Source organism: Vombatus ursinus, unplaced genomic scaffold (assembly GCF_900497805.2).
Source record: "Vombatus ursinus unplaced genomic scaffold, bare-nosed wombat genome assembly UNPS02014770.1, whole genome shotgun sequence".
Lineage (NCBI taxonomy): Eukaryota > Metazoa > Chordata > Mammalia > Diprotodontia > Vombatidae > Vombatus > Vombatus ursinus.
The window spans coordinates 2,804,165-2,829,304 of NW_020954548.1; the positions used below are offsets into that span (position 1 = coordinate 2,804,165).

The 25,140-nt window shown below is 38.4% G+C and overlaps 1 protein-coding gene and 1 long non-coding RNA gene across 2 annotated transcripts in view; one reads left to right on the forward strand and one right to left on the reverse strand.

The window, feature by feature from the left end:
* The window catches only part of GRIN3A (glutamate ionotropic receptor NMDA type subunit 3A), a 217,483-nt gene extending 199,100 nt beyond the window's left edge, over positions 1-18,383 (reverse strand). The window contains exons 1-2 of the mRNA XM_027863113.1: positions 18,114-18,383; positions 17,565-17,975 (exon numbers count right to left, since the gene is read on the reverse strand). Coding sequence (XP_027718914.1) covers positions 17,565-17,975; positions 18,114-18,383 — 681 coding nt within the window. The remainder of the gene's footprint in view (positions 1-17,564; positions 17,976-18,113) is intronic.
* The window catches only part of LOC114043883, a 176,791-nt gene that overhangs the window by 100,245 nt on the left and 51,406 nt on the right, over positions 1-25,140 (forward strand). The window lies entirely within an intron of this gene.

Genomic DNA, 25,140 nt, shown 5'->3' on the forward strand with positions numbered 1-25,140 from the left:
TGGCTTAGTCATCTTTTTAGAGTTAGGTAAGATGGATGGATTTGTATCATATATACACACAACAGAACAACCTTCATGATAGAATAAGTCTATTACATAGCAGAGAAAAGCACTCATAATAATAATGGACATTTATATAGCACTTAAAAATGTGTATTGATCTTTTTAACAGCCTTGTAAGGTATATACTTCTGTTGCCATTGTACAGATGAGAAAATTGAGACTCTAAGAAGTTAAAACTGAGACTCTCAGAGGATGGCCATTGTGTTCCAAGACACCCTAATGCCTTAAATGAGTCAGTGGATCTCCTTATGCCTGACTGCTTAAAGGAGTGACAATTCTAGGAATTTTGTCTTTTATTTTCTCTGCAAATTCTTTCCAGTAAATTTGCCTTTTTCTAAGAAGTGAAGTAAAGCTGATCACATTTTAAATGACCAAGAGCTTTGATTGTAAAGACAGTGAGTGAGATAGGTTGAAGTTAATAAAAGTGTGGAAATGACAGATGCTCTAAGGACTTTGGGAGCAACATCACTCGTTTGTCACTTGTGCCCAACAAAAAATTGAAAAATGGTCTGGGGGAGATGGAGGGGGCATTAAAAGGCTAATGTGGGTTAATAGAACCAAGACTTCTCTATTTTCAACCCCATCAATTTCTCTCAAAGACAGCTCCCAGTCTTATCTCATAAAATGGTCCAACTCTTGGAGAACATTCTGTAATTACTTTATGTGATGTGAGCTTTACATGTAACAGAGAATTAGGGCAAAAATGAACTTTATAATTCTGTAAGTTGCTTTAATGCTCAGAATACCATTTCTGGGCAGAAAGAAGGTGTAAATTCAGCATTCCAGCATGGGACAGAATAAAAATGAACTGAAGTTATTGATGTATTTCTTCCCACTCAACATTTAATTTGGTTAGTTGGTTTAATCATGAGTCTATCTAGTTGGTTTTGCCCTTTCTCCCTCCCTAGCTGGAAAAGAAATAGGTTATCCTGTGGCTTGGAATTAATGAATGTAAAAACATTTATTGAACACTTAACTAAGGGCAAAATACTGTGCTAAGGGTTGGGGACACATAGAAAAGCAGAGACAGTCTTAGCTCTAAAAGAGCTCACATTCTAATTGGGGGAATAGGGGCACACATAGAGGAGGTTTCAATTGCAATGTATTATAGAAATGTCCCCATGGTCCTTAGGGTACAGCAACAAAGTAGATAGTGGTGCATTTTCTTTAAATGGACCTTTAGTTGAATCCTGTATTTGAATCTTGAAGTAGGCTTGGATCTGGAGACAGAGATGTATAATTTTAGGATTGTTTACAGATTTAGGACTGGAAAAGACCTTAGAGATAATCCAGTCTGCCTTATTTTAGAACTAAGTCTATGAGAGGTTAGCGACTTGTCTAAGGTGATGCAAGTAGTAAGTAGCAGAGATAAGATGTGAACCTAGGTCTTTTGACTCCAAATCCAGTGCCCTTTATTTCCAAAATATCTTAAAGACTTGCAGACCTCTGTTATCAGTCCTACTGTTGTATCCTTAGGATTTCATGGCCTTTCTATCTGCTCAATAGCCGAACTTTCTTTTATATGATGTCTTCCCCAATTAAAGAGTCATTTCCTGTGATGATTTTTCTCTTTCTATCTCTGGTGCTTAGCACAGGTTGTGCCTGAAGATGTTTTGATTTATTTATTCAAAGAATTTGGCCTTTTGTGTATACGATTCAACAGGACTTGGGGCTATTAATGGATTTTATTGTTCTGTCCAGTATATGTTGTTGTTTAGTTGTTTTCAGTCATGTCTGACTCTTCATAACCCGTATAAGGTTTTCTTGGCAAAGATATTGGAGTGGTTTGCTATTTCCTTCTCCACTTCATTTCACAGATTAGGAAACAGAGGCAAACAAGGTTAAGTGCCCAGGGTCACACAGCTAGTAAGTGTCTGAGGCTGGATTTGAACTCAAGTCTTCCTAACTCCAGGCCCAGCACTCCATCCACTATACCACTTAGCTGCCCATCTGATATATAGCTTTTAGTTAGTTATTTTGTCACAATATACAATTTTGGTTTAATTGATTTATTATAAATTTCTATAAAAACAACAAATTAGACTATTGGAGTTTTGGTCTTTTCCATCCTGAGTTATGATTCTATGATTTTAGTATACTGACAACTCCTGATTTAGGGATATGTTCTGGAAGCCTTCTGTAGACTCTTGCACTTGCCTAGTGATCCTACTCTCGGGTGCAAGATTCCCAAAACATAAAATACTCAAAAGGAGCCCTGAGTAAATATTAACCAATGTTCTGCTTTTATAAAGATATAAACTACATAGGCATCATGTTTTATAGTTTGGAGACTGGCTTGAAAAATTTCAGTTACATCAGAAATTCAACCCCTTGACTATTTTTGTATTCTAATGCAAAGACAAGCACACAAAGTGCTATGATACAAATGAGATAAGTGCGAAGGAGATATCTAATGGGAGAGTAAGGGCAAGAAATGGGAATGGAGAATAGTCCAAGATAGCTATAATTCAGATACCTGAAAGCAAGTAATTTGACACAGATACATAATGGGGAATAGTGTGAAATAAAGCTAGACAGGTAGGTTGGAGCCAGATGATGGAGGAATTTGAATGTTAGAGGCATGAGCTTAGGCTTCATTTGGTAGGCAATGGGGGACTGCCACTGAAGGTTTTGAGGAAAAGAACAATTTTATATAAATGCACATACATGTATGGAAATGTATGTATAGGTACACACATATATGTATGCAAAGGGTGTCTCAAGATCTCAATGCAGTTTTGAACTTTAATGACTTCACAAGTATAAATTATTTAAAATTTTTTAAAAAAATGCTTATTTAGTCTATTTTGAACAATACATTTAAAATTTTAGTTTTAACCAGATGGTTTCTGGATGATCCTTTCTCAGACTTTGGTGGATGGGTAGAGGAAGTCCTCTTGCTTGGCCCTTTGGTTACCTGATCTATTTTCATTAGACATTTTTTGTGGAGTCACATCAAAGTTATCTTATATGCACCCAAAACGCATTCTTTGGATGATCACAATGCTAGAATTACAAATGTAGTCCTTTCAGTCTTGGAGCAGCAGCTGACGAAAGTTTTCATAAAGTTCAAAAATCGACTAGAGAGGTGTATAGCACAAGGTAGTGATTATATTGAGCTTTAATATGAAACATCAATATTTTAAACATTAATATAATTAGCCTTTCAAATGTTCTTTTTGGGGGAAAGTTTGTAGTCCTTATACTTTTAAAGTTATTAAAGCTTAGAATTACATTAAGACTTTTGTTGCCCTCTGTGTATAGATCTACATCTGCATCTATATTTATATCTGTATCTCTATCTATATCTACATTTACGTCTATTTCTATATCCATACATATTTATATTGATATTGATTTCTATGGAAGATAACCCAGGTATTAGGTTGTAGGATAGATTGGAGATTGGGGATATACTCAATGTAGAAATACCAAGCAGGAAACTATTATAATAATCTAATAATAATTGACAATTAATATAATACTTTAAGGTTTACAAAAGTACTTTACATTATCACCTTTGAGTCTCACAATAACCTTGTGAGGTAATTACTACAGGTATTATTATTTTCATTTTATTGAAAAAACATTGTGAGTTAGAATCACTCATTCATAGTTACGCAGGTAGTAAGTTTCAGAGGAAGGATCTGAGCCCAAGTTTTCATGACTCCTGATCCACCAGTATAGCACACTGCATGATTAGGGTGGTTGCAAAATGGGAATTGAAAGGAAGGGACACATGCGAGTTATGCTAAGGACAATACTTGGCAACTGATTTGGATTATGGGGTGAGGGAAAGGGAAGGGTCAAAGATCACTGTGAGTTTGTAAGTCTAGGAGACTTGGAGGATGATTTCAAATCTGGATGAATAAGAATATCATTATTATCAGGATTAGGAAAATCAGGAAGGGAGACCATTTGGGGAAAAATATGATGAATTGGGTTTTAAATAGATTGAATTTGAAATGATGAAGGATTATTTAAATGTAATTATCCAGAAGGCAGTTGGAGATGTGGGTTTGGGGTTCATGATAAAGGATTGGGTTGGAGGGAGAGATCTGAGGGTCATTTGTCTATGTAAATCGTAATAAAGTCATACAGAAAGAAGAGATGAGCACTGAATTTTGGGCAAAAACACACTTAGAGACTAGAGGAAGAAACAGAAAGAGCAAAATGCAAAAAAAGGAGTGGTTGGACAGATAAGTGGAAAACCAGGATAGTGTCAAGGAAGTTTAGGGAATAAGGAATTTGAAGGAGGAAAAGAGTAGTCAAAAGCATCAAATGCTATAGAGAGGTTAAAGAGAATGAAGATTGAGAAATGGCCATTGGACATGGCAATTAGGTAGTCATCTACGACTTTTGAAAGTGTAGTTTCAGTTGAGTGGTTGGCAGAAACTATATTTCAGGTGGTTAGAAGCAGCAGCCAGAAAATTTGACAGTGAAATAGGGAAATTGGATAGTGGGTAGAAGAAGAAGCTGTGTCAAGAAATGTATTTTCAAGATCAGGAAGACTGCATGCTTTTAGGCAAAAGGAAAGGAAATAGTAACATAGAGAGAAATGTTGAAGGTGCTAAAGAAAGAGGGGGCATAAATGATGAAGCAAAATCCTGGAAAAGGTGGGAGGAGATGGGATTGTTAGGATAGACAGAGCAATTTGACCTTGAAAATGAGGAGTTATATGACTTTCAGAGATTACAGAGAAGGTAGAAGGAATGATGATCAATGATATGTGAAAGTGAAAAGATTCAGGAAGCCCATATTTTCTCTATTAAGTATGGGATGAAGTCACAATAGAAGGGAAAATAGGAATGTAATTGGGAAAAGTAAAGAAGGTTTAGAAATTCTAATGCAGGGAGAAAATAAAAGAATCAACACAGGAAGAACATAAGAACTGCCAGATAGCAGAAAGAGTCCCATGAAAGTTAAATCTTGTCCAAGCTCCTCCACTTAACTTGTTAATCATCTTATCCCTTCATAGAAAATCAAAGAAAATAATAGTACCAAGAAAAATAAAATACACCCTATTTTATATACTTAGAACTCAACACAGAGGAATATGATAATAATATATTTTATAATATCAAATTTAATTGATACTTATTGAAAATTGAAAATTGAAACAATGTTGTGGTTTCTTTTTTGAGAGTAGTTCTAGTCTTTGATTTTTGTCAGTGTAAGATTCAGTTTCCAGTGTGGAAACACCTTCAACTGACACAGACCCACAATTTGTAATTTATAGTCTTAGTGAATTTGGGCCACAGAGAAGTTAAATGTTTTGTCCAAGGTCACACAGAACTACTATATATTAAAGGCCAAATGTCAAAGACTCTAGTGAGGTCTTCTTAACTTTAAAGCTGGCCCTTTCTATACTCCACTATTTTGCCTCTAACTTTATAGATATTATAATTACAGATGCTTATGATTATAGGTACTTCTAAAAAAGCCAGTACAATCTTAGCCTACATTAATATTCAGATAAAAGAAGGTCATGAAGTTTCTGAATCTGCACTTTATCTGAAGTGCGGTACTGTTTTCCATTCTGGGTGATGTTTTTTATAAGGACAATAAACTAGATTTTCTAGCATAAGAGGGCAGCCAGAATAGGGAAAGATCAGTAAACTAACTATATCATACAGATAATTGTTGAAAGCAGTTAGGGTATTTAACTTGGAGATGACTAAGAGGAAACATGATAGCTTCTTTCAAGTATTAGAAAGGCTGTCAAGTGGAAAAGGAAATTTATTCTGTGTTACTCCAGAGGGCATAATTAAAACCAAAGAATGGGTGGAAGTTACAGAAAGTTGGATGCCGGCTCAAAATGGAGGAATGATGGAATTAGATGCCCAACAAAGAAAATAAAATTTTAAGCTGACTTTAGATAACCACAAATCAGGGATATCATAGAGGAGATATTCGCATTGCATGGGAAGATCAGGATAGGTGACTTCTAATGTCCCCAACAACTCTGAGTGGAAAGGGCACTGGACTTGGAGTCATAAGACTTGAGTTCCAGTCCTTGTTCTAGCTCTTAACTGTGTGACCTTGGGAAAATCACTTCAATTGGATTTGTAAATTTCATTTGTAAAATAGGAAAAATATTACATTAAATAACATAGTTGTTGGAAGATTAAATGAAATAATGTACAAAATTTGCTTTACAAATAGCAAAGTTCTATATCAATGTGAGGTATTATAGTTATTATTAATAATTCCTTATGTTTTGGTTGTGTTGTATGGTTTTAAAAATTTTTCTAAACATTATTTCATTTGATCTGCACAACCTTTCTATATCTTTATCATCTATCAGTCTGTTTTTTGTCTCTGTCTTCTTTTGAGACAACTACCTTTTGAGATAAGGGACAGAGTTTTTATTCTCATTTTGCAGATAAGGAAACTGAGGTTTAGAAATTTTCCCAAGATCACTCAGAGTCTAAGTGGAAGAGTTGGGTCTTATATTCACTTGTAGAAGTCCTGCAGTTGAGTCTATAAGTGGAAGGGAAAAGGTATGACTTGTCATGCTGGAGAGTGAAATACAACACCCACACTGTAGTTAGGTATCCTTAATGCAATGCTCTTTCTACTACCTCCCCCTGCTCCACTGTGGGCTACTGAAGATCCCCTGGGCTGCTAGCAGGGGGAGTTTGTCACTTGTTTATCTTCACTGCTAAAATTAGGCATCTCCTCTTTTTGTGACTCTGAAATGAAGTCCATCTAACTGGAATCCTGCTAGTCCATTTTAAGATACCATCAAGATAAACCACAAGGCCGGGAGAAGGTTCCCTCTTGCTTTGTGGTTCTATTGTTCATTCTAAAATGCTTTAATTTTCAACTTTAGTAAAGCATTCCTTTTGACCACTAGATGGCACTCTGTGCCTACATCTATAAGATCAAAACAGCCACAACCTCTGTATTAAAGGATAGCATGTAATTCCTTTTATTTTCAAAGATGCATTTTGTACCAATATAGCTTCATTGTGTTGCTAACATCATTCCTTATGTGAATTGAGTTACTTCCACAGTCTCAGACAGCACAATACAGAATGACGCAAAGTATTTGTATATTTTTTCTATTTTACTTCTCATCCTTAGTTCAGGATATACTGCTATTGCATAAAGAATGTGAGGTCTAGAAGGGATCTCAGAAACAATCTATTTATTTATTGTTACCAAGGAGAAAGTTGAGACCTAGAAAGGCCAAGAAACTTGTATAAGGAAGGTCATACTGAAAATTAGTAGCAAAGCCAGGACTAAGCCTTTCTAATCCACTGACTCCTGTTCCTGAGTTCTCTCCACCATGCCATGCTTCTAGGCTCTTCTTTAATGATTCCCCTCCCTGCTTAAGACTCTACAGTTAGGTTTAGGATGATTAATATTCATATGGTTTTCTGATAAAGATAGTCACACCGATTGTCTAATTATAGAATGATGATGAAAAGTTGATACATAATTCTTTCTTTGTTTGTGTGTGTGGTGTATTGTCCAACTTTTCATAAGAAGTAGATTTCAGCCGCAAAATATCCAAAGGTATCCATTCCTTACACAGTGTTCCAGCTGTCAAAGAGCTAAGTATATAAACTTCAACTAATGCCCTGTGACAAACCCAAAAGAGAGCAGTGACAGAACATCTTTTGGTCCATTCCTATGAATTATACAGGAACATATCAACTGAGCTGTAATTTGTTACAGTTCAAAATTCAGCTTGCTTTAGGGCAAAGAAAAATGCAAAGCCAAACTGCAAATGCATGCAGAAAATCCTGTCCCTTGTCATTTGCTTCAGGTGCTTCAGCAGCTTATGAGCTCCATGTTATCTTTTATTATTTCCTACATAAATAAATAGTATTTGTGACCATCTGTCCCTCTATCCTCTGGAAACCAATGGCCACTTTGAGTGGACACAAGGGATTGCATTGCTCTTCTTCTGCACCTTTAAAAAACCTAATAATGAACATTTTATTTGATGTTATACATAATTTAAGTAATATTGATTCACTGAAATCCAAACAAAGCACTTTGTAAACCTTAAAGTACCATCTAAAGGTGAACTGTAAACAACAATTACAGTAATAACAATAACAATACTACTAACAAAGAGGGAATTTGGTTTACTGCTTTTTTTTCCCTCCCAAGCTAGACTATCAATTTCTAGATACTGGGGGAAATATAACAATAAGTAGATGTAGTCTCTGCCTCCAAGAGGGTCTACTGACTTCATATCTATATGATAGAGAGAACAATATAGATGAGGAAATGGAAATTCAGAGATGAAATAACTTGCTCACACCCATAGAGAGAGTTATTTTTAATTTTCCTTGATATTTTCTAAATGACCAAGAGGCAGCTAGGTGGTGCAATGGATGCAGTATAAGACTTGTACTCAGTCAAGATCAAATCCTACCTCAGATATTCACTAGCTGTTTGACTCTGGGCAAGATACCTAACCTTTCTCAGCCTCAGTTTCCTCATCTGTAAAATGGAGATAATAATAGCAAATGCTTCATGAGGCGATTGTGAAGACTAAATAAGATAACATATTTACAATGCTTTGCCAACCTTAAAGCACTATATAAATTGACCTATTTAGAGTGTTCAGCAATTTATCATGCTCTAGAGAGAAGAGAGGGTCAGATGGGACCAGCTGCCCAGTGTCCTCTCTTCTTTAATTTCTTATGCTCTACTTAGTAAAGAAATCTACTAACTCAGCCCTGAATCTCTGTTCTTCCTGAAAAAGTTTTGCATCACTTGAGTTTTAATCTGAAATCATTTATCTTCAAGTCAGCAACAATTAGCTGCTTCTATCAGCCATTCATCATGACTTGGAGGAGAATGTGTTTTCCCCAGAGGAGAGCTATACTTTCCATGGACCAAGCCAAGAAAAGCTAGAGCAGGTCAGAGTAGATGTGGGGAAATAAATCTCCCTGACTTACTCCTGGTATATAAAGTGAGCCAATGAGGTGACACAGTTGCTATCAACCCATGTCCTGTATTGTCCCCTGTGCTACACCAACTCCACAATTCTGTTTTTCTTCCTTTATATTTTCTTGCCTGGGTAAACATGCTTCCTTTTAAATAGAGCAATAGTGTGTGTGTGACAAGAATAAATATTCATTACCCAATATATTTATCCCAAGAGCAAGGCTGAACCAGGATTTTAATCTTGTTTAGCTCTTGATTAGCCATGTACCCATGGAAATTTTCTTCACCACGCAGTGCCTCAGTTTCTCCATTTATAAAATGAGGAAATTGGACAAGATGACTTTAGGCAATCAGGGTTAAGTGACTTGCCTAGGGTCACACAACTAGTAAGTATCTTAGGCCAGATTTGAACTCAGGTCCTCCTGACTCCAGGCTGGTGCTCTATCCACTGCACCACCTAGCTGCCCTCCCTTTCAGTTCTAAATGCTGTGATCTTATGAACTTACAAATAGAATTTAGTCAAAACATAGCATCAAATACTTTTGTGGCCATTGAAGTATCTAGGATGGTGTGAATAATTCGTTTTGGGAAAATGTGCTTCCAGAGAAACTGATTAATAAAATTGTATTACTTTCTCTTTGGTTGACAGTTTCATTGCAATCACTTTATTTAATTAGATGATGGCGAAATATTATAAAGCGTATGATGCTATCTCCTCTCCATTCCCCCTCCACCATCTTTCTGAGGCCTAACTTAATTTTAGGATTGTTCACTTAATAGAAGATTGACTTGTCGTTCTCCTGCCAGTGTCAAACAAGGCTATCTTTTGGCTTTTCAACTTTTTTTTCAAATATATCCATGAAAAATTTTTATCTCTGGTCCCCAAACTTGAGTTTCTCATTTCCAAATGCCTCTTGGATATCTCCATTAAAATATATATGCATGCATATATATACACTACAGACATAAAAATAAATAAATATATATACCTACATACATACATATACATACACGCGTACACATATACACCCCCTGCCCCCAAACTTAGTACATCCTCTCTAAATACTTTCCCTCTTCTCACCTTGACAGTTTTTGTGTATGGCACCATCATCCTTTCCAGACACCCAGGTACCCGGTCTTGGGTATTTTCATCCCCTTTATTCACCCCCAACTGATGGTCAAAATCCTGTTCATTTTATCTTTATAACAGGGTTGTAATCTCTCTGTTTTCTTCTTTCTAGTCCCACTGTCAACGGCCTAGTTCCAACACATATTACCTCTAGCAGGAACTATTGTAACAATCTCTTAACTCCTCTCCCTCCCTTTAGTTTCACAATAAAACCTTTACAGCACTGCCAAAGTAATCTTCCTAATGCATCAATGTAGTCATGTCACTCTGTACATCCTACTGCCAACAGGATAAAGCAAAAACTCTTTATCCTGATATTCAAGAGTCTGAACAATCTGACTTCAGCCTCATTTTATATTACTCCTCTTCAAACACTCCATGTTCTAGACAATCTGGACAATTAGCCTTTCATCCATCTCCTCCAGCCTTCTCTCACTTTGGACCCTTTGTACAGGCCTTCCCCCAAGCCTGGAAAGGACTCCTTTCCCATCTCTGTCCATTAAAACCCTTCTTTTCCAGGCTTTTCTCTGGTGTCACCTTCTTCATGAAGCCTTCTCTTATCCCCCAACCAGAAGTAATCCCTTTCTCTTCAGACTTCTCCTTTTTGTTTGAATTCAATTAAAACTATGTTTCTTTTTGGAATTTGTTAAAAGGGATGGTTCACTGGATAGGGAGAGGGGGAAAAGAAATATTTGGAAATGAAGTAACATAAAAATGAAAGATATTAACATATATTGTTTTATCTCCCTACTTGTATATGAACTCTTTACATTTTGCATACATTGTGATATATAAATAGTTATTAATTTTCTTTAGTGAAGGGGTGGATCAACAGTGTAGTATAGGGGAAGGTACACTAGATTTGGAGTTAGAAAGACCTAAATGCAAGTTCTATCTCTAATATTTTTGCTAGTTATATGATCCTTAGCAAATCATTTAATCTCTCAGTTTCCTCATCTATAAATCAATTTTCCCATGTATAAAATAGGGATAGTAATAGCACCAATTTTACAGAGTTTAGTGAGAGTGAAATGAGGTAATCTATATCAAGATAGTCTATATCAATGACTGAATTTCAATATACTTGGTTTCCTTTGTAATTTTATCTATTTTATTTGGGCATTTAAAAACTTTATTCTGAGAAGGGATGCATAGGTTTCCCTAGAGTACCAAGGGGACTATAACACAAAAAAGCTTAAGGACCTTTGATCTACATAAAGTGACAAATAAAAGAAAGCTTTTAGCGATATTACTATTAAGCTTGTTGAAGGCAAGGGCTGTTCTTTATTTTTGCTTCCCAGCATCCAGCACAATGTCTTATATATAGCAAATGTTTAATATATGTTTGTTGAATTGAATTCTCAAAATAGTCATGGGAGGGAGAATCTGTAGCTAGGGAGAATATAGAAACGTCTCAATCAAATATTCATTAAAAAACAAATAAGTAAACAACTGCTGGGTTTGAAGCTAGGCCTAATGAGTGGCACATAGTTCTAGGAGGGGATTTATCTGTACCTACTTTAAATTTATTTACCTTATATTCTGGACTTGCATAAGTTTTTTAGGAAGACATAAAAAGATTTCAGGTCTGGGGATCAGTTGGTTCCCCACCCCCGCCTTTGATCCTTACTTTCTACTGACTTATATAACTACATCAAATTTTCCTAGTTTCTCCTTCATAATGACCATAACTATAGCCATGATTGAACTATCCTATAAGTAGGTGGTGAATGTTGCGAGATTATAGAGGAAAATCCTATGTGATGGGATCATAGGATGGTAGATCTAAAGCCAAAGGGCACCTTGTAAAGAATCTGTCCCATTCTCCTTTTACAGAGAGAATCAGAAAGGTTAAGGAACTGGCTGAAGATCACAGTTACTAAGTGGAAGAGCTGGTATTTGATCTAAGGTTCTTTGATTCCAAATCCAGAGGTTCTTTCCAGTGAAGATATATGAAAGAAGATTAAAAAGTACAGGGACAGTCTGATAGGATGCAGATATGAATGACATCCACATTGAAGATTTGTCATATTGATGGTAACGTCTGATATTAGGAGAAACAAATATTTCCTCCAAGATCTATAGTATTGCCATGGTTAAGGCAGCCTGATCTATTTGTATGATCCTATAAGGCTGGCTGCCCGACTACTCATACCTAAAGCCATGTTCAGCCCTATGATATGTTGAGAGGCTTTGAAAGGCCCTACCTATCCCCCACATGATTTTCCCACTGCCCTGCTTCACTGCCTTGCATTCTCACATTAATTATTTTCTTAGAGTGACAGAATTTAGAATTGGAAGTGAATTTATAGATCATCTAATCCAACCGTCTCATCATACAGATGGGGAAATAATGCCCAGAGAGGTTAAAATGACTTGTCCTAGGTCATATAGGTAGTCAAGTCCTGATTGAAGCTCAGGCCCTCTGACTATAAATCCAGTGCTCTATCTTAGTATACCAAGCTGGCTTTCAACCTGTTTCTTAGATCAAAGGTGCTAGAGTATGAAAATGCAAAAGCTATTCATAACCTGGTGGAGGGAGAGGCAATATATTAAGTTATTAACTGACATTAATCTTTTAATACCTGTTCATTCATCAGATTAACTATTGGTAGGTTTTCTTGTTTAGGTTTAGGCAACTCCTGTCTCTGATTCTGACCCACTAATTAATATTGATTGACTCCATTCTAGTTCTGTGATTTCATGACTGAACAAATTCCTAAACTTCTTTTTATCTGGCCCCTTAATTCTTGCATTGTCATCCTTTCTGCCTCAGATGATGATCCTTGATGCCAGATTCCATTCCCTTTTGGTGGTGTGTGATTCTGAGTACTCCCAAACTACTAGATATGTCTAAAGGTCACTTAGGTGTTCTGTGGGTACCAGGGAAATCATCTTTCTTATAGGGAACATGGCATTGCCAACCAACTGGAGTCATGATATGTGTGATACTGAGATTTTATTTTATTGTTTAAATAAATATGTGTGTACACATTTAAAAGTAGGTTAGGTAACTCACTGTTTATAGTTGACCCTTCCTTAAAGAAGGGAATCTCAGTTTTTTTGATTTTCAATATGTCCAAGGTTTTGACATATCTTCAGACATGATTCAAATACCTAACTAAGGAGGAATAAAATTTACCTTATTTGTGCCTTTCTCGGTGACTTTCTCAGTTGGAGCTCCTTCCTCAAAGAGAATTAGGACAACGCAGTGGTTTGGAGGCTGCTAGATAGCTTGACCGATAGCCCACCGGGCCTGGAGTCAGGAAGACCTGATTTCAGATCCCACCTCATACATTTACTAGATGTGTGACCCTGAGCAAATCATTTAACCTCTGTTTGCTTTAATCCACTGGAGATGGAAATGGCAAACCACTCCAGTATCTTTGCCAAAGGAACCCCATAGACAGTATTGACATGCAATGGTCCACAGGATCACAAAGAATCAGCCATGACTGAATAGCAACAACGATGATTTAGAGCCATTACTAACAAAGAGTAGATTTCTGTGCTAGAGAATGGCAAACCAAAAAGAAGGTGGGCAGAGCAGCAACTTCTTCATTCTCCAAAGCAATCTTGATTTTAATCAATTATAGCCATTTTTTTATTTGGTTGTTGACAAATCCACTCAATGTTGCAATTCCCCTTTCAAGTTCTATCATACAGACTACAACAACCTTTTGTTTGGTTCTAAAATTAAAAAAAAATTCTAGTTACCTTTTGTTACCCTAGGTACAAATACCTTCCATACATCATCTTGTTTGATGCTTGCAACAACTTTGTGAGGTAGGTGTTACAGGTCACGTAATATCCCCATTAAAACAAAACAAACACTAAGGCTTTTTTTCATTAATGTAGGAAGTACTAGGTGAGCAACTTCTACCAATCAAGATTTAAGCCTTCTCTTCAACTTATTCTTAATGAGTTACTTAGGGCATTGGAAAGTTGAGTGACTTTCCAAAATCACACATCCAGTATGTGGCAATAGGCAGTACTGGAACCAAGTTTTTCTGACTCTACGGACAACTCTGTATGCCCAGTCCCATACTGCCCCATTTAATATAGGAGACAAGTTCAGAGAGATTTGATGAGTTGGCCATGGTTGCACAAGCTATAAAGTGCGAAAGGCAGAATTCAAACCCAGATCTCTCCTGATTCTAAATTTACTGCTCTTTCGACTGTACTATCATCAATATGAGATGGAAATTTTAACAAGTTTTGAGGTATGTAATATTGGCTAAGACACTGTGCCTTTCTGGGCCTTAGCTTTCTCATTTGTGAAATGAGGAAGTTGGAATTTGATCCTCTTAATCTCTTACCTTCTCTGCTTCTGGAATTCCACATAGATTAGGTTTTCTTTTCAGGATTCATAGAAAAAGAAAAGCTGCTTGTTTAGGAAATTTCATTAGGATTTATTCTAAGGGAAAGTGATGACCATTCTGTAAATTATAAATTCATATTGACTTTTAATAGGTTGGAAATATTTATAGTAACATTTTACAGCATGTCATTTCCCAGTGGGTTTGAATATGAAATACAAATGAGGAGATAGTAGGATTACTCAGTTGTCTAAAAGAAAGTCTGTGTTGATTCAATAAGCTTTTCTTGTATATGATTAAAATGAGTGATTACTTTAATTCAAACTACCTTTCCAAATACAAAAGTAAACATTTATAGTAGAGTATTTATCATTAGCTATCAGTGACTATATTTGGCATTACTTTATTCTCCCAATGGTTTTATAGTTAAAGACCAAAGATAATAATTCTGATAATAAAATAACAACTTTATACTTATATAGCAATTAATGGTTTTAAAATCCTAGTCTTCATAGTGGCCCTGTGAGCTATGCCATTCAAGTTTTGTTATTCCCACTTTACAGATGAAGAAATTTAATTAAGTGACTTGTGCAAGTTCTTACAATAACAGTAGGTAGCATTTATATGATGTTTTACGGTTTGTAAGACAGTTTATACATCTTATCTTATTTGAGCCTTACAACAACCTTATGATGTGGATGCTCTCATTATCCCCATTTTTATAGAATGAGGAAAATTAAGGTTAAATGACTCACTCATGGTCATACACTTAGGAAGTATCTGAGCCTGAGTTCTAACTCAAGTATTCCTGTCTAGAGCTTTTTCTGATGCAATGTGAGTGTTGATGCTGGGACTTTAACCTAGATATTTTGATTCTAGGCAACATTTATGGTTTTTAGCAATTTTATCATCTGGGGGAGGTTTATAAAATCAATTTATCAATCAATAATTGAGTACTAATCACTAACATTTATGGACCAGGCATTGTTCTAAGCATGGGGATGAAAAGAGAAAGGTGGAAATCCCTACCCTCAAGGTGTTTATATTTTATGGCAAGAGAAAGTATTTATACATACATATATACACACAAAATAAATATAAGATAATTTGAGGGAAATGTATCTGCAGTGGAGAGGATTATTCCTTAAGTAGAAGGTGATATTAGAGCTGAGTTTTGAAGGAAACCAGGGATTACAAATGGTGATAAGGGAAGAGTGTATTCCAGGCATGAGGGATAGCATGTGCAAAAGCCTGGAGACAGGAAATGGAAAGTCACATATATGAAAAAGCAAAAAAGACCATTTTGGTTGGGCTGTTGGATAAGTGAATGGGAGTAATATTTAACAAAGTTGAAAAGCTAGTTTGGAATCAGGTGACGAAGGCTTTAGATGTCAAATAGAGACATTGGTGTTTGATACTAGAGGTAAAAGAAAATCACTGATTTATTGAACAACATCCATTGTTTTATATACTGTGTAATAGGTCATATGACATAGATAACTCTAGAGAAATCAGAAATACTAGTTTGGGGAAGATTCTTGTTATTTAAGATTCTTTTCCAAACAAATGGAAAAGAGACATATAATCTGTGACCACAATAACTAAGTAATGAAGTATTAGGCAATAAAAAGGAAGTGACAAGAACCATTACACTGACTCTTGAATTTCATTCCATGTGATTTTGATATGTACTGATAACAACACATCTTATCAATGTAATTTCATATATAAAACACTTGGGCCATAGGCAGCATTGCACCTGTGCTTTTCCGCCTCTCCATCTGCTGTATCACAGCCATTCAGATTCAGGTGACAGAAACCTTTTAGATGAAAGTTAATTAGCCAGTGTACTGCAGATCAAATCTTTCCAGTTTAGTGCCAAATGGAAACATTCCAGTCCAAAGTGTGGACTTGTGCCACCCATTTTCAAGTTTCAAGATGTAATTCATTTTTTTGCCTGAGTGGAGTAAAACAAAAACAAAAACCCCCAGCAGTCTTTTTAAATCTAATGCACATTACATGTTAAACTTTATATGCATTCAGGGGTTCCATATGCACTTCTGAATGTGCATTTAAAGACAAAGAAGAGAGGTTAGAAATAATTTGGAAAAGAACTGGAAGAATAATATGATTCGGAGCCATAAATATTCTCAATTTTGTTCTTTCCCCTGATTTGTTGGTTAACCTTCATTAAGAGCCTTAACTGTTTTTAGCGTCCCTACCTTTAAAATGGTCCCAATGACAATGACACACCTATTTCATAGAAATTCTTTCCCAGCTTCTTATCCCATCTACAATTCTGCTAGATCTTCAAGCTCATCTTGCATATAGCCTGAATGGGGTAGTCTATCTACTGCATTGAAATATACCCACCCATACTGCCACCAGTCCTTTACTCAAAATCCTAAAGAAATTGCTGAGAGAGACAGACAGACAGACAGAGAGAGAGAGAGAGAGAGAGAGAGAGAGAGAGAGAGAGAGAGAGGAGAGAAGCTATTACTCAGCCTCCCCCTTTTAAAGAACCCTAGGTATTGTAACGTTCACTTTAGATACCTAAGCCACTTTAAGCTTTAAATTACTTTTCCCGCAAGTTACAGATTTTTTGGAAATGTTCAAATAGTCTTAATTCTCAAAATCTCTAATGCTTCTGAGTACAGGGTGAAAATAGGGCCATCCTCTTCTCCTCAGTCAAAAAAAAAAAAAGTCAGGGCATCTGAGCTGAGCTGTCACACTGCTTTGCCCTGCTCGCCCAAGCAGCTCTCTCACAGTAGTGCACTTTTCCATACTGGGCTTTGCTACGGAATATTACTGCTATAGTTTCCGTACCCTCCTTCGAATCTGACACGACAGTTGCTGTCCAGCATTCTGAAACATCTTTTCCTTATTCCTTACTCGGGACCCACTGCCACTAGGGGGGTATGTACAAACCTCAGGGTTCTCACTTCTTACCAGAATGGGAGGAATCGTTCATACCTTTACTCCCCCACTTCCACCTATGTCCATTCAAAGCCAAAGAAACATTGCCTGTCCTCTCTCAGTATTACTCCATTGCTTTCCCTTCCCTATTCTTCTTCAGCCCTCTTTATGCTTTCGCTACTAATTACCACCTCCAACACATTCCATTATGGACCCTCCCTTACCTGACTCTTCCGCGGAAATTCGTAGCGCACTATACTGATTACTGGGATGTGCAAGACCGAGCTGATGAACTCGAGCTCGAGCATCTCCCCCTGGCTTTGGGGGAAGGCAAGCAACGCTGACACCCCTTGTACCACCACGGTGTGGCACACGCTCTGCAGGAATGAGACGGGGTCACTGCTCCAGGCTGAGCTCGGGGAGGAAAAGGGCAGGAGAGGGAGGTCCCCGAGTCCTGCCTCAATCGCCATCACCACTTCCAGGGACAGGTTGTAAGGCAACAGTCCCGACATGCGGTTCAGGTTCTCCACAGCGAAGAGCAGAGCATCCCGCGGAAAGAGTGTTGACTCGCCCGCGCCTCCCGGCAGCCCAGCCCCTCTGCTGTGCAGGGCGCTCCCAATCCAGCGGCTTGGAGCCTCTGCCCCAGCGACGGATGAGGGGGTCCTGGCCCGCCAACTTCTATCGCTCGTCTCTGCCGGTGCCACTGCAGCCAACGCCTCAGTCTCCGCCCTGGCCTGGCGGTCCAGGGCCCCTGCCGTTTTTCCTGCTGTGACAGGCGCCGTGGCGCCCCCAGGGTAGATGTCATTACGTTGCCCCCTTGCTCCTCTCCAGCCTTGTCCACTGCTGGTGGTGGTGCGGGTGGCTGTAGTCCAGGGTTGCAGGTGGACTGCCCCGATCCGCACTGTGTGCCCGATGCGCTTGAGGATCTGGCAGGGTTGCGGGTGGGATGAGGAGCCGGGGACCCTGGCCAGGACAAGCGCACAGGGCGGCAGCAGCAGCAGACAGATCCTGCTTAGAAGCCACCACAAACTCAGTCTCCTCATTACTGAGACCCGAAGCGGGAAATCCGGGGCGCCCCAGGGAAAGCGACGCCCCCCTCCCCCCCCTCCGCTGTCTCCAGAAAAAGGAGAATTCCAGAGAATCCAAGCCTGGTCCACTTACAATCTAACCCCGAGGGCTTGGCCCCTTTCTCACCGGGGGGGAGTAGCCAGATCCGCTCCGACCACTTTCCCAGCCATAAAAGTTGTTGCGGATCTTCCAGGCAGTCACTTTGGGCCGCTTTCGCCTTGAACCGGGTGGCTCCCGGAGCCGCTCTCCACCTCCTCCTCCCCCTCCTTGCAGCCCCTCACATCTCTCAACCCCCGGCTACCACAGCACCCCCAAAGCACCTTTCACTGCCCAGGAATTCCGTCAGCCGGATCTGCCCCATCCACAGCTCTTTGGAGAACTCAGCCCAAGGCGCCCCTCAACCTCCAGGGTTGCTGGGACAAGGCGACAGCAGGATGGATGTATATGAACCTTAAAACACCAACATCGAAGACAAAAACAGAGTCTAGGCAGCTGGACGTCTAACAACTTGCAACCGGTGATCCTGGGGAAATGGGAGGAAGAAGAAGAGCCACCCCCGAATCTCCCTCTTTATTGTTCCTTTCTGGCGACATCTGGACCTGGATAATTCCCGAGGCAGCACTGAGGTAAATTCACCCCCTTCCTGAAGGAAAAGGGAAGCCAGATCCACCTTGCTCCAGCGCTGGCTGCTGTTTTCTCACCTCGTGCTCTCTTCATTTTCCTTTACATGACTACCCTTTTCTTGCTTTTCTCTTTTCTTTCTTTCTTTCTTTCTGCTTGCTGCCACTCTCTTTCCTTGGTGAAATGCTGGTGCTACTGGGTAGTAAAGGCTTCTGTTAGAAGAGACAAAGTTATCCCCGCCCGCCTGACTCGCCCAGCCCGGCTCCTGTTGCTGGAGACGTGCCTTCTGCCTGTCGCTTGGCTGCGCTAAACTCCCACTGATCGTGATCTCCTCTGGAGGGTGATCAGACAGAACAGAGCCTCTGGAACCACCTCTCTCCTCGGAGGCTGGGATTTGTAGTCTTCTAAATCTCCTTCAGAGGAGGAGAGGACTTCAGTTTTCAGAGAGCCAATAGGGAGCTTCCCAATAGGACGCGGAGGCTGAGGGCTCCAAGTCCAGCCCTTTTCCAAGGATGGTTTCAGAGAACTGTTAATTTAAATGACTTCCTGCAATAGATCATTTTCACAGGTTTCCAGAGCAAAGGATATTTAAACAAGAATTATTTATACCTGCAGACATCTTCACTTACAGACCACCAGGCAGCACGAACTCTAAGTGGTTGGATTGTAAATATGGAAGTCTGGTCATATATCAAAGAATATGTTTGTGATGAAAATTAGAGATATTAAAAGCATATCTACAGTCATTCAAAATGAGGTTCAATGAGAGTTAATAATTGATCTGGGTCAGCGGCCAGTTTAAAGGAGACCCCAAAAACTTGTTTCCCCTTGTATTTTCTTTCTCTCCAGACCACTTCTTCCTCAAAACAAACAAAACACACCACAAAGCTTCTTATTCCTGCTAAATCTGCCCATGCATGAAAAAGTTAGCGCTAAAATGATTGATAATTGCTTATTATTGAAGATTTTAAAATGCCAGCCATGTCTTTGGATATTGGAAAGAAAAAAGGTAGTCCAGGAACAGGGTAGTACCTTCCACACTTAAACTACATTTTACAGCAGACACATTTTTTCTTTCTTTCTTTCTTTGTTTCAGTAATACAGTAGGGAGGTATTTAGGATAGGGAATTCTGAATTCTAATATCAGCTCTATAGAATTAGGGCTTTGCAATTTATTTCATTCGACCATGTTCTGGTTTTCTGAACTATTAAAGGCTTAGGTAAACATTTGCTACTTACTTTGTAGGGCTGTTTTAATTCACAAGATAGAGATTATATTTTGTTTTGGGGATTAAGAGGCTAAGGCTACATGGGGATAGGAATAGGAATGGGACCTGTGATTTCATTGGACTCCTTCTGCCTTTACACATTGGCACCTTCTTTGCAACTTATTGTCATGCCTAGAGCATGGAAAGGATAATTGAATTACTCAGGGTCACATAGTCAATTTGATTTTCAAGTGAGATTTGAATCCAGACCTTTTTGGCTTTGAGGTCAGCACTCTGTCCACAACACCATGTTGCCTCTTTAGAGCTATATACAAATCCCCATAAAAATAAAATTTTCTTCCTTGCACTTCCCATTATCCGCTTTGAGTCCAGACCTCTGATTTCACTGGTATAGATATTTGGTGAACTTCTGGTATGGAAACTCGATGATATAGATCAGCAACCATTCTAATACACAGTCTTACCACATTGCCTAGGGCACTGAGTGGTTAAGTGACTTGCCTATGATCACATAGGTACCTGAACCCTGGGCTTCTTTACTTGAAGGCCAGCTCTCCATTCACTTCACTCTCTTATCTCTCAGAGATCTGTATCCCAAATTAGAAGATCATTGGAATATTAAAATAGAGAAGGAAGGAACTTCAGAAGTCACTGAATCTAAGCCCCTCATTTTCTAGATAAGGCAATTGAATTCTAAAGAGGTTAAGTAACTCCCCCAAGGTCATTCAGATAATATTAGACAGCCTAGATATGGAAAGGGCCCCAGGGAGACTGATCTTAAAGTCGAAAGGGAGGAGGTATTGAAATCATAGTTTCCTACTTGTTAAAGCAAAGCTGTGCTAATTCAATAAATAAAACATAGAGAGTACAACAGAGATCTCTAAGTCTCTAGGAAGTCCATACATTTTCTCATATGGGGGCTTCCAGAAGTCTTAGTACATTTCTGAGTTATTACAGTTTCAAAATGCACGAAGACTTTTGGGACACACTGTATTAAGTGCCCACTTCAGAAGATGATTGCTGTTGCTGTTTTCTACCTGAGGAGAGTATCAGACTTCTCCTTTCTCTCTCTCTGTAACCTAAATACACTCTTTGTAGTTCCCAAATGACGAAAGGATTGAAACCTATTTGATCTGTAGTGAACAAAGGGTAAGGAGCCCTTTGTGACTTCTTCAGTTGTGCCCCAACATTTCTGACCCTGGCATAGCTTTAGAGTACTGATTTAGTACTTCATTGGTCACTCATCTGTCCACAGCTAGTTCTTAGAAGTTGGACAAAGTAAGAAAAGAATAACATTAGAGAAAAGATGGGTCTCCTATAATTGCTAATGTAATAGCTTTGTCCCCATAGCTAATTTACTTGAAGGCTACTGAAAGTCCATAAATATCTGAATATCACTAAAGAGATTGTTGAAAGTAACTTTGTAAAGCTGAAATGGATTTGTCAAACATGGGATAGTCAAGATGTACAAAGAATTTGTTAGGCTTGTGGACATATTTTGCTAAGCACAAAGTACTCTCTCTCTTCCTTTTCATTCTTTCTGCTTGTTTCTCCACTCCTTTCTATCTTTCTACATTGATGCCATTTCACTATTCCTGTTTGTGTTTTTTTTCTCCTTTCCCTATCACTTCAGTCTTTGTCATGTTGTTCTTTATAGTCAGATAATCCTTCCAAGAAAACAGTCCATAGTAGGAAAAGCACTGGATTTGCTTCTTTGGTGGGGTTACAGATGTCTACTATTGAGGTAGAGTTGCCGTTGTTCCTCTGAGTCACAGGTGCTGATGTTCTTTGGCAATTACTGATTCCCAACATGTACCAATGATGATCTTTTGAGAAGCAGCCTGAGTTAATTTGGATAACTTTTCCCAGCTGCTTGAGAGGAAGAGCGATGGAAAATTAGAATTGCAGTATCTATCTATATTTCAAGATTCACTGGAAGTGCTGACATAAATAGGAAATATGGGTTACTATGAGGAGCAAAGAATCTTTTCTGTGGAGTCTAAGCCTGTGGAATCTGAGTATTTGCAGAAAAAAAAAAAAGTTTCTAAAGGCTGGAGGAACTCTGACCAGAGGTTTGACAGAATTACAATTGTAACACTATAAGGTGATGAATCAGGATAATCTTTCCAAGGGTAAGCTACTTGAGAGCTGGTCCCCTAGCAAGGAGCTGATGAATACCAACTTCCAGAAGAGAATTGACTTGTAAGAAATCCCAGTGATCACAGGTGAGCAACATCATTAGAGATAGGATCAGCAGGGCTCAGGGAGGATAATAACAACAGGGAGAACAATGGAACTCATAATACCTAATGAGAGTGAAGATCTGCAAGGATGAAAGGCCAATAAGATAGGGATAAAGGAGGAGGCAACTAGATGGCTCAGTAAATAGAGCTCTGGCCTTAGAGTCAGGAGGACCTGAGTTCGAATCTGCCCTCAGACACTTGACACTTACTAGCTGTGTGACATTTACTAGCTGTGTGACCCTGGGCAAGTCACTTAACTTCTATTACCTCACCTATATACATATACATATATATGTACATATATATATGTACACATACATATATGATATGGATAAAGGAGCCTTGGAGGGGAACATTGGTTGGAGAAGTAAACTCCAGTTTCCCTCTTTACTTGAGAAGTACCATTGTTGTTGTTTAGTGGTTTTCAGTTGTGTCTGATTCTTTGTGACTCCATTTAGGGTTTTCTTTGCAAAGATACTAGAGTGCTTTGCCATTTCTTTCTCTAGCTTATTTTATAGATAAGGAAACTGAGACAAATAGGGCTAAGGGACCAGCCCAGGGTCACACAGCTCAAAAGTGTCTGAGGCTGGAATTGAACACGGATCTTCCTGAGTCCAGGCCCAGCACTATATCCACTGCACCACCTAGCTGCCCAGGAAATACCATCAGTTACTGCATTTCAAAAAGTCTGTGTGGGACTTTGCAGACTGAGTGGGAAGGTATCTTTTGACTTGGTAGCCTTCGATATGGATTGTTGCAGTATCCTTTAATTTATAAAAATAAAAACAACCCAAGTTGTAAGGGGAGCTAGTCACTGCTAGGGAGGAATGTCAGAAGCTGAAACTTTCTAGGTTCTGTAAGTCAATGAATTGGAGAAGACAGATATCCCCTAAGTATAGCCAGTTCATGAAAAAGCCTGTTATGCAGGATTATATTTCAAAAGCCCTAGATTCTAGTGTCTACTCAGGTGCTTATAAGCCATATGACTTTGAGTAAATAACAAAATAATTTCACTTTAAAATGGAAATGATGATAATTGCACTATCTGCATCACACGATTGTTGGAAGGAACCAAAAATGCATGTGAAAGTGACTTAGAGGAGTAAAGTGCCATATTAGGTACTATTGATATTAACAATATTATAGCTAGATTCAGCACAATTCTGGAAAAAAACTAACCCAGATACAATGATGACGTTCTTTCACCTTTGTTCAGAATCAGAAATAATTTACCTAGGATCATATGATGGATAAGCAAAAACAAAAGGAACCAATTTCTACTCTACTCTATTTTAAAACAGGCACAAATACACTCCTGAACCTCCTGGTACCAGTAGGGTTAGTAACAAGAATCACATGAAAAGAAATGCCAGGGAAATGAACGTTTGGATGTAGCACCTGAAAGTTGGTTGTGGGGACACAGAACGCTGGGGGTCAGGAAATTTGGACTCTTGTCTTATCATCAATTTGCTATGGACAAATACACTTGACCTTGCCTTCTAGAGTTTCCTAATTTGTAAATGGATATGGCAGTTGCCTGGTATAGAAATAGCATTATTCATCATGCTCTGAGCCCATAAGAACTCTTTCTGAGTAGCACTTCACATTTCCTAGATTGTTATAGGATTATCACCTTAGTCACTAAAAGGTTCAGAAAGAACACCCACATTTCTCACCTGAAAACTGAGCTGTTCCAAGTTCTACCCATCACTGACTCTAATACTGCAGAACAGTCAAATTTCACAACACTGCTGACACTATGGGTCTGCTCATTGACGGAGTAGTAACAAGTCAGTTTTACATTCATTCAAATGTGAAACACCCTGCAGCATTCCCATACTTCATCAGACAACATACTAGTGACCTATTCATAAATTTAATCTTTGTCACCAGTGCTGAAATTTAGACTCTGGGTAGAGAAGTGGAGAAAAATCAGAAGCTGAGAAAAGGAGCAGCCTAAAGAACTGATGCCAGAGTAGGGTCAATCATGTCTGCCTAACTCAGCAAGTATGTTTAAAAATGACTTCTCTGCTTACCCTGACTATTTTTTCCATTTTAGTTCATAACAAATTCTGCCAGAGATTAATTCTCTTTTTTAAAATAAATTTTATTGATATCTTGATTTTATATCACCTAATTTATACCTTAATTTTATACCTAAATTTGTGTCTGTATTCTTCCTTTTCGTAGTCATTCCATATACTTTTTTTAAAGAAAAAGAGGAATAAAAAATCTAACATCATAGATTAATACATCAAAAAGAGAAATATGAAAAAAAATAGCAATGTTCCACACCTGTGGACATCCCCCCTTTGCAAAGGAATAACGGAAACTATCATTAACTCTTTTTTAGGGCCATGTTTGTTCATTATGTATACTGTTTTCTTGGTTCTACTTCACTTTGTAAGTGTGAAGTGTTCATGTAAGTTCCTTGCATGCTTCTCTGTATTTATCATGCTTGTTGTTTATTATAACACAGTAGTGAAGAAGGAAATGGCAAACCACTCTAGTACCTTTGCCAAGAAAACTCTAAATGGGGTCACGAAGCATTGGATATGACTGAAAAATGACTGAACAACAATAGCACAGTAGTATTCCATCAAATTCTTGTACCATGATTTGTTTAGCCATTTCCCAAT